The sequence below is a fragment of the Emydura macquarii genome, unplaced genomic scaffold, assembly GCF_026122565.2.
Source record: "Emydura macquarii macquarii isolate MOO-44397 ecotype Brisbane River unplaced genomic scaffold, CSIRO-AGI_Emac_v2 contig_2292, whole genome shotgun sequence".
NCBI lineage: Eukaryota > Metazoa > Chordata > Testudines > Chelidae > Emydura > Emydura macquarii.
The window spans coordinates 2824387-2834946 of NW_027132429.1; the positions used below are offsets into that span (position 1 = coordinate 2824387).

The following is a 10560-nucleotide window of genomic DNA, read 5'->3' on the forward strand; positions in this document are numbered from 1 at the left end:
GCCCCAGGGCCTTGTGGCATCAGACCCAGGGGGCTGCAAACTGCTGCCACCCAGAATCCTCCGCTGGGCCACGGCTCCCCAGGCCGGGGCTCTGGCAGATCCCCTTGGCCCCAGCTTGGTCTGGAACAGCTCCGCTGCCAAAGGCGGCCGGAAATACCACGGTGCCCCAGGAATGCGGCCCAGCGGCTGGCGGGGCCTGGAGGCAGAGACGCTTCCTTGTTTGCCTTCCCCCTTCCCCTGCTGCCCCGGCCCTGAAGGGCTCTGTATTGCCAGACCGCGGCTCATCCGCCCCCGGCCAGGCTCGCCAGCTGCCACGCTACGTACCGCTCGCCCGGGAAACTGCCACCGGGGCAAACAGCGGCTGGGAACATGCTGCTGGCCAGACAGGTGGGGAGTGATTTGCACCCCCCCGGGCCTAGTGAGTTAACAGCGGAGCTGAGGAGAGAACCCAGGAGTCCTGACTCCCAGCCACAAGACCCCACTCCTCTGCCGGAGCTGGGACTAGAACCCAGGCATCCTGGCTCCCTCCTCCAGCATCTCTGCCCCACTGCTTTGATCCCATTGCGTTTGCCTCTCCCAGACACCTCTGGGGAGGACGAGGGGTAAATAAATCAGCTAACAGCATTCAGCAGCAGCCAGCCATTGCTGGGCACGCCCCACCCCGCCAAGCGCTTGAGACTTGGCCAAGGTGTCCTGATGCTAATCTCTGGGCCAGACCCACCCCCTCCCCTCAACCTCCCATGACCGCTCTGGGCACAGAGCCCAGACACCCCTGGCCTCTATTTCCTTCTCACAGGCCAAGCTGTGGGCGTGAAACCCTTTCATTCTCCGGCCGCTCCCGGATCTCTCGCAATCTGAGCCTCAAAGTTCCAGGATCCTGGGGTCAGCTGCAGGCAGCGGTTTTGTGGGGGTGATTCACAGGGCTCCCATAGCAGGAGACTGTCTGCAAACAGCTGTCTGTTCATGGGCATGCCCAGGGGCAGGGAGGGGGCGGAGACTGGCTGCTTTGGGCCCAGAATGTCCTAACTTGGGCGCTCCCAACTCCTGCGTCCCAGAGCCCAGGAGCCTCCTTGCCCCCGGGGTGTTGTCTAGCCCCTGGTGTGCATGGAGTGCCAGTTGGTGTTGGTCACTGTGGGAGAGACAGGAACCGCTGCTCACCCGCCACTGAAATGCAGCTGCCTCTGGGGTGGAGCAGCGCATGTGCTCAACAGCCATGTGGCAATGCGGCACAAGAGTTATGTGGGGTGTTGGGGAAATAATGGGTGGCGTCTCCTGCTGCAGTTGCAAGGGGGGGGGGCGTTAGGGACAGAAAACAGAATGAGGGCGGGACACCGGGGCGAGCAGCGTAAGCCAGGCAGAAGGGCCGGGGGCCCTGGTTTTTATGTCTCACCCACTTAGAATTAGGCCAATTCACAGGGGAGCGTCTCGCCCCACTGAGCCCCCCCTCCACTCCCTGCAGCACAGCGTGGGCCCTAGGGGCAGCCGACCGAGTGGCGGGCACCCCCTACCCTGTAACACACGCAGGGCCCCCGCCCAAGAGCAGCCCCAACCCAGCCTTGCCCGGCGAGCGTTGGGAGAGGCTCCCGGCCCCGGGAGGCTGGCCTTGCTCCCCGCAGCTCCTGGCCGCTCACGCGCTAATGCACCTCCGGCCTCCCTCTCTCTAGGTCTCCGCTGGAACGAAGCAGGAGGGGGGGGACCCGATTCCGTCCCGCTGACGCCTCCCTGTCTGAGCGCTCTGCCGGCATGCGGGCACTGCCGGCCAGGCTGCGTTTCCTGCGCAAGTTCCTCTTGGTCTGCGTGGCCATCTGCCTCTTCCTGCTGGCCGTCAGGGTCCAGCAGGATGCCCCCCAGAGCCTGCAGCTGCGGCTCCGGGGCGAGCCGGTCTCTGCAGAGCAGCTCCAGGACAGCCCCACCTTCCAGTGGCCAAGCCCTCAGCAGGCGGAGAGGAAAGCTGGAGACTCCGTCCCCGTGTCCGCCACCGGGCCGGCTCCCACCCGGCACCCGCTGCAGGTCGTCTACCCCTACGGCTACCGCTTCCTCCTGAACGAGCCGGACAAGTGCCGGGCGGGGGCGCCCTTCCTGGTGCTGCTGGTGATGACGACGCCCCAGGACATCGCGGCGAGGAACATCATCCGCCAGACCTGGGGCAACGAGAGCGCCGTGCCCGGCGTGTCCCTCCTGCGGCTCTTCCTGAGCGGGGTCCACCCGCGCTACGGCTCCCCGCTGCAGTGGCTGCTGGAGGAGGAAAGCGCCCTGCACCGGGACATCATCCAGCAGGACTTCCTGGACACCTACAACAACCTGACCCTGAAGACGCTGATGGGCATGGAGTGGGTGAGCCGGCACTGCCCCAGCGCCAGCTACGTGATGAAGGTCGACAACGACGTCTTCCTCAACGTGGAATACCTCATCCGGGAGCTGCTGCAGCCCCAGCTGCCGCCCAAGAAGGACTACATGACGGGCTACGTGTACCGGGACACGGGGCCGCTGCGCAGCCGGGCCTACAAATGGTACGTGCCCCGGGCGGTGTATCCCAACGACACATACCCGCCCTACTGCGGTGGCCCCGGCTACGTGCTCTCGGGAGACCTGGCCAAGAAGGTGTACAGGGTGGCCCAGACTCTCCGCGTCATCAACATGGAGGACGCCTTCGTGGGGATCTGTCTGTACGAGCTGGGCGTCCGCGTGACCGACAGCCCCTGGGGCCTCTTCAACATTGGCCGGCTGGAGTACGAGCAGTGCCGGTTCTCCCGGCTGGTGCTGGTGCATCACTACAGGCCCAGGGACCTGCTGCGGGTCTGGCCAGATTTCCAGGGCGGGAACAAGACCTGCCCCAGCTAGCCGGCCGGGCCAGACACAAGGACACAGGCTTGGGCACGGGGCCTCACATCCCCAAGGTGTGCACGCCGGTGGATACACCCCAATGTACACACACACCCACGCACACGCTGGTGGATACACCCCAACATACACACACACACACGCACGCCGGTGGATACACCCCCAATGTACACACACACACACACACACACACACACGCCAGTGGATACACCCCAACGTACACACACTCACACCAGTGTACACATCCCTGAATGTACACACACATCTGCAACTCACTCGCCAACCGTACACCTGACACACACACCCCACAACAGTCCCTTGCTCACGCTGGCCAACACACACACACACACTCTGGTGTCGGCACATCCACACAAACCTGCATCACACGTCTCACACACACACATATATACACACACTGGGCCTGCCCCGCCCAACACACACACACACATCAGGCCTGTCTAACCTCAGACACTTTGAGCAGAGACTGGCTCCTGAGCAGGTGCTCAGTTGGCTGCGTATCTCAGGACGCTCGGCTGGACACGGCCCAGCACCGCACCCCGGGGTGCCCTTCTCCCGGCTGTACCTGCGCCTTTGCCCAGAGAGCGGCAGCCGGGGCGCCCAGGGCTGGGCCTGGCTGTGTGGCTGGGTTTGCGTTTTGTACAGGGTTTCGTATTAAATTATAGCTCGCTGGATTTGTAATAAACAGCCTGGCCACACGCCAGCTGGCCTCAGCCCGCCAGCCGCAGCATTGATCTTCCGCGCCGATGTGCCCGGCTCCTGGCTGGTTCCTCGTTAAATCATCGTTTTACAAGTGACATCTCGCCTCGCCCCGATTCCCCCCCACACACAGACACCCCTCACAGCTGCTGTGCCTTCGAAAGCCTTCGGGGAGGGGGCTCAGCACGCCTGGGCGGGTGGGGGAATCCGGCCCCCCCCCCCCCCCCCCCCGGTGCAAGGGAGGAACCAGAAGGGGTTCAGGGCTCCAGCAGGAGCTGGGATCAATCGGTGGCGCCAGTGGCGCCCTGCTGCACGATGCTGTTCAGCCGTGCAGGCGGCTTTCGCCAAGGAGGAGCAGCTGTGCCCAACCCCGGGCGGTGCGGCGCTGTAAGGGCCTCTGTGGTAAACCCAGCTCCCGCAACGGCCCCCGGCATAGAGAAATAAGGCCCGGGATGCTGCCACCCGCCGGTGACCTTGCACAATCACAGGCCTGTGCACCACCCCCACGCACCCAGGTTGGCTGGTCCGGGCAGAACGGGCCCGATTCCCCTCCCCCAACCAAGCGATTGGGCCCAAATGGAGCCAGCAGCGAGGAGAATGGCAGCGAGAGGCTGGCCGGATTCTGCCGGCAGCCGGCTGAGTGCAGGCACCTGGAGCCCCCAGGGCAGAGCCAGGTGTGGGCCACTAGGGACTTGGGCACACTGCAGAGCACGTGCCCGGCCCTGAGAGCTTTTAGTGACCCCGTTGCCTCTGTGCGGCTGAGCCAGGATACACAGGTGACTTCCCTAAGCAAAGGGGTAATTAACTCACAACGTACCCATGTAGGCTAAGCCGGGGTGTGTGTGTGTGGGGGGTCCCCCCTGAGCTCTGCCATCCTCCCATTGGCTAGCAGGTTCTGGAGGAGACAAGGAATGAAACATTGTTGCAACTGATGTTGAAAGCGGCACCTGCAGCCCTTTAATGGGTCAGGAGCCAGCACTAGGCCCAAAGGCAGGTGGGGAGCGCTGCATCTAGCTAAGAGTCAGGGGTTTGTAAATGGGGGCACGTGAACAGGCGTTTGGTGGCAATTCAGCCCCCAACAGGCTCCAGCGAGGGGCATCGGTTCCGTCACGGGCCCTGCCCCCCAGCTATGGGACACAAGCACGGCCCATTTAGCTTGCCTCTCCCTCAGCTAGCTTATGTCTGGCCAAACGGCCAGTATGGGATGGGCGCGTCGATGGGGGTGCGTGCGGGTGGGATGGAGCCCTGAGCCGCTCCAGGGGGTGGGGCTCCGAGCAGGGAACGTCTGGGCCGAGGGAGGGAAATCGCCTCCTAAAAGAATCAAGCCCCAGTTCCCCTGGGTTGAATCCAGCCCGAGTCCCTGAAACTTACTGACCTGAACCAACCTCTTCTCCCCCTGCCCCGGGAGCCCCTCCCTAGCTGGGCGCCGCAGCCTGGCTGCCGCTCCAGCAGGGGCTGGGGGTAACCCCACCTCTCAAGAGCACAGCTCTCCGGTCCAGACACCCCCCCCCCCCCGCTTGCAGATATAAGATCGGTCATCCTCAGCCCTCATCCCCGGACAGCGCAGGGAGCATGAACACCTTCCCCCCCCCACATCAAGGCTGGTTATCAGAACATACTGGCACTTCTTCCTCTGTTGCTAGGCAACTCCTCTTCCCTTCTGCCCTGTGCCAGCTGGTTGCCATGGCGCCCTCCCCACCCCATCATCCTTCCCCATGGAGACCAGTGGCGTCACCTCGAGACAATGCTGGGCCCTTCCCGAGGAAGGCGCCACTGGCTACCCTTGAGTGGCCCAGCACAAAGCCTGGGTGGTGCATGCTGGGTCCTGGCCCCCCCCCAGTGCTAGGACCTGGAGCCGGGGTGTGGATACAGAGAGCATCTAAGGGGAAAATATTCTGCAGCTACAGACTTGCGCCGGCCCAGCTCCGGGGACTCGCAGGAGGGGAGCAGCTCCTCTGTCAAGCAGACCGAGTCCGGGCTCGCCCCGGCCTGAACTCCCGGGGAAAGCTCCCTGCTCGTGGGGCAAGGGCCGGGGGGCAGCTAGGCAGGTGCCAGTGGGGCTGGAGGGGGGGTTGCAGTAAAAACTCGTTTCGCAAGGGTTGCTCTCAGCTCCCGAGCCTGACCCCTGCTTTTCATTCCAGCTTCAATTCACGGCCTTGGATTTCCAAGTAGATCCTAGGTCGAGATTTTAAGGCCAGGAGGGCCCATCCTCGATCGAGTCTGACCTGCTGCTGGGAGTCGCCTGCAGTGGTTCCAGTGCCCCCCCCCCCCAGTGCTTGGCTGAGAAAGCAGCCTCTGTTCCCGCTTTCAGTTCCCCCAGGGTTGGAGAAGCTAAACTGGCTGAGATTAACAGCCAACTCTCCCAGCCTGGCCCTGTGCGCTCCACCCTACGGAGACGGGAGACCCCACTCCATGGCAGCAGCTGCCTTACGCGCATGCCCAGCAAACCATGCCAGCAACTCCTTACGCACGTGGGTCAAATCCGTAGTGGAGACAGGTGCCCGCTGCACTTCGAATCCTCCTCATTGCTCGCACAACACCGCCACCACGCAGCACAATGAACACGGTGCCTGGCCCATTTTGCTTTAATTGTTTTGATCTTATGCAGCGTCTCAACCGAGACACAGGACGCGCTAGGAAACAAATTGCAGGGCCCAAAGCCAACCTGTGGCGGTGGCCGCACATCAGCCGAGAGCTGAGGCCGTTCAGCAGCGGGGCCCGGGGAAGCAGGCGAAGGCAGCGCTACCACCGCTCCGCTTGTGCGGACAGTCTCTGAACGCTGGGAAACAAAGGACATCGGTGCATGATCCATGTACCAGCGGCAGGGTTTATTCCTGACCCAAGGCGGACTAGTCGCAGTGAGCGATGCATGGCCTGGAGTGGCCTTTTGGGGCATGATTTACAAATGTGCAAAGGCACATGTGGGGAGACAGCTACTCTGAATGAATACCTAACTGGAAAACACCTGTGGCCAGACCATCACGCCGCCCGCCGGGTCACAGCCAGGAGCTCGGCTGTTTAAAAAAGTGACACCCGGCCGTTACTGTTTTTATTTAGCTTTGTTGCTAATACGACCTAAAACCAGGCTTCAGTCCCAGGTTTGCTCATAATTCTTTGCATTTCTCTGCAGTCCTCTCTGCCCAAGCAGGCACAGAGACAGCATCAAAGCGCAATCACTGCTGGGGGACGGGGGGAGGGGGGGGACGACGGGGGGGGGGGACACGACGACGACGCAGCAGCTCTCAGAGAACCAGGGCTAGCGTCAATTGGTATTGCACGGAGGATGCAACACCTGGAGTCTAGTCCCAGCTCAGCCCCGGCCTGCTGAGTGAGCTCGGGCAAATCAGGGCCCCGCTCTGTGCCTCAGTTGCACCATCTGCACAATGGGGATAACGATACTGACCCCCTCTGCAAAATGCTTGGAGATCTGCTGCTCAGGGACGTGGGGGGGACGAACTAACTGGAGCTCTCAGGAAGCGTTTAAGCAGCAATCTCCCACGCCCGACTCCAGCAGGATTATCACCCCACGGCACAGGGAAAGGGCCATACACACGAATGACAACACACAAGCGCAGCCGGGATGCAAATCGCAGGCAAACGCTAGCTCAGTGCCATGCAGCACACGGCTCGTTGCAGCTCTTTCAGGCTGCAGCCACCCTCCCTGCAGCAGGATTAGCACTAGCTGAAGCGAGCTGCTGGCTTTGAGCAAGTAGCCTAGTTACAAGCGAGGGGAAGGGGGGACGGTCCTGACCAGGACCGTGCAACTAGCAAAGCCTGGCCAGCTTTATGGAACGTGTGCCATACACCCCCCGCCCTCATCAGCTCCCCCCTCCCACAAGCCAGCTATACCTGGGCACGTTTGGGTCTATCCCCATAGCCTCCCTCCTCCACCACGTGGGACTATTTCGCCACTTCCTCCCTCCTCTCAAGAGTTTTCCAGAAGGCCCCAGCAACATCCAGTCAGAGGAACGGCCGGCCACGCTGGCTCAGACCAAGGCCCATCTAGCCCAGTCTCCTGTCTGCCGACAGCAACCCATGGCCGCCGCATCACAAAGCATGAACACAGCAGGGCCATTATTGAGTGAGCCATCTCGCCCAGCTTGGGGCAGCCAGAGACAGCTCTTACTTGAATTCCAGTGCCCCCTGCCCCATCCTAGCTCTACGGTTAACATGAATGGCTTAGAAAAAGCCCCCCCCCCCCCCTTCCGTTTTCATTTCCTCACCCACACAGCACCTACCACACAGGGCTCTACCTTTTGAGCAGACTCAGGCCTGCTTAAGTGTAAAATCCCCTACAGCCTGACTGGAACCAAACATCCGTGCAGCTGCAGACTCACTTCCCCTAAAGCAGGCACCAGCTTCCCTGAAAGACAGACAAAGCTCCTTCGATTTCTAGCCTGGGCTGTTGGTGTCACCATCAGCAAGGTGGGTGCAGCCATCCCATTCTGCCAGCCCTCGACTGCACCTCGCCAGAAAGCAGGGTGCGTGCTGGCACCCTGCAACCAGCTCGTCCTGAGCACTACCCAGGCGTGTCCTGTCTTGTCAGGCAGAGCGTGGGGCCCTGACGCTGGGGGTCTGGTGCTGAGAAGAACCAGACTCTATATCTGGGGCAACGAGCTCTCATTTGAGTCTTTCCACAGGCGATTCAGCCGCAGAAGTGGGTTACGAGTCACGCACTGGCCGGGGTAGCGAAGCCAGGACACCTATGCCTGTAGAAGTGAAAGGGGGCAGCCCTCCAGTTACGCCAGAAGAGAATCAAGAGGGAAGGCCACAGCTGTACATCCGTAGGGCTGTTCTCTTTCCACAGGGGCGGAGAGCCCTTCTCCGCACGCTCAGCTGCCCAAGCACGGGGCACCACGCCTGATGGATTGCTAGACCGTGGCCCATTCCCCCCCACCGCAAAGGAGCACGGAGAGCTTCACTTCTTTTCATCTGGGACCTCAGAGGCCTCGACCTCCCTAGGCAGGTCGGTGCGCAAAGCTGCATGGCTGGCGCCTGATGGGCCAGAGGCAGCAGAGACACGAGTCATTCGTCTGGAGCCTTGCTGTGGTTTGCTGCTTGTACAAAGGATGATTAAAGGCAGCAAAGTTCAGCCTTTCCCCAGCTGCTGGACCTACTGGCTCATTTATTATGTCCCACTGCTCTCAAACAGGATTAATACGCTTCTTTGTGGCTGAGAGAGCTTGCCAGCCATTTAAGCGACACAAGACTGGATTGAAATTGTACATGTCAGGGGAAGGGCAGGCCATAGGCTGAGACGGTTTCCCCGGGGATTGACTGTACCACCTTAGTTTAGTGATGATGCAGTTCTGGGGATGAGGAATTTCAGAGAAATTTATTTCTGTAATCCCACAAACCGAGCTAGTACCAGTGTCCTATGGCCATTACGGACCAAGTCTGGTTGACAGAAGAGATCAAAGCTGGGTACGTCTGCATGGCCATGCTGCTTTTGGAAAGGGACAGGGACTAAAGGTACGCAAAGGTGGCGGGGAGAATGAACCAACAGCTGAGGGCAGGTCCAAACCCGATTTCTGCACAACACAGGCATAATCCAGTCCCACAGACCGCTCATCCCATGCTCCAGGAAGCAGACGACCAGCACCCTTTCAGGAGACAGCAGCGACATCTAACGGTCAACTCAGGCATTTCAGACAGGCCTGCTTGAGACAGGGCGCTCAGCTTCCACACTAAGATCTTTCATTTGCCAAGGGCAACACAGGCCAGTTTTTAGCTCTGGCAAGAGTCAGAGTTTGTAATAACTTGGCGCTCTTCGGCGTCTCCCACTGAATCTCCATGGCCAGGTGGAGAGGTGAAGCTGTTCTCTTGTAGAGTACTTCATGGTCTTACTTCCTTTTGATCTGTCACCTCTTCAGGTCACTGGCTACCCAGGGCAGCATGTGTGGCAGAGTTTTCTTGGGTCTCTTCTCTTGCCAGGCTGGAGTCTGAGAACTCACCCTCTGCAAGCAAGGGAGGGTGCTGCTCAGTAGATGGTTTCCACGAATGGCGCGGTTTCTTTTTGGAGTCTCTTTCCACCTGCTGGATTTCCCAAGCATAGGCCTGGAAATAAACTAAGGAGCCGGATGGAGGAGAGAGGCAGCTGACACCGTGTGTGCACTACTGCAACCTGAGGTAGTCCTGAGCCACGGCCGTACTTCCACCAGGGGCTGGCTCTGAGCAAGTCCTTTACTCCTTACGACAGGGAGTCTGCAGCTAATGGTGCCACAGGGGTGAGGACGGCGCTCAGTGACCTGCCACAAGGCAGCCCAGGGTGCAGGAGGTACCCTTGGTACTGGAACCTTGCCAAACAGTCTACAGACCTACTGCTGGTCCTGAGTTATTCCCCCTGCAGCTGTTGCTGGAATCTCTCCTTCCCCACGGTAACACTGGCATCTGCCCGTTTCTGAGCTACCAGCCCGTGAGCATGTCAAAGCTCTTGTCCTCTCACTGCTTCCAAGGGCAGGCACAGAAGCCTCCAGAAGCCACTCTTCCTAAGTGCATTCTTTGGCCAGGCTGCCGACAAGGCTTATGGCTCTGCCTGAGCTGGGGGAGAGAAGTCTGCTTCACACACTCAAGCAATCCCCAGCTGGGAAAAGGAGGATCTGAGTCCTGGTCTCCAGGGGAATGGCAAGCCCCTGCATCTGGTGACTGAGGAGTTCGGTCCCATGTCAGTTACACTGCAGAACACCCAAGGGAAGACTGGCAAGTCCTATTGTTACAACAGGACTGAATAGTCCAAACAGGTGAGTAGCCAATTTTATCATTTACAATGATGACCCTTGAACTCTGCTTTCTGTTTGGATAGAAACAGCTGTTTCATTCTTGTTTCTCATCCGGATACCTCTGGGGCATCTGTATATATTTTGGCAAAGTGGTTTTCTGGCCATTTGTCACTATTTGCGCCACTGCTGCTATTAACGGAGGAGGCAAAAGACGGTTTTGCTGCAGACACACGTTCTAGTCGACATTTGTAGGCAAGGCAAAACGACACGTTTGGAGACAAAG

The 10560-nt window shown here is 60.1% G+C and overlaps 1 protein-coding gene across 1 annotated transcript; it reads left to right on the forward strand.

Annotated features, from left to right (window-relative positions):
• The first annotated feature begins 1743 nt into the window (after positions 1-1743).
• Positions 1744-2841, forward strand: LOC137161247 (beta-1,3-galactosyltransferase 2-like). The gene has a single exon (XM_067560349.1). The coding sequence runs from the start codon at positions 1744-1746 to the stop codon at positions 2839-2841; it is 1098 nt and encodes a 365-aa protein (XP_067416450.1).
• Positions 2842-10560: the final 7719 nt, after the last annotated feature.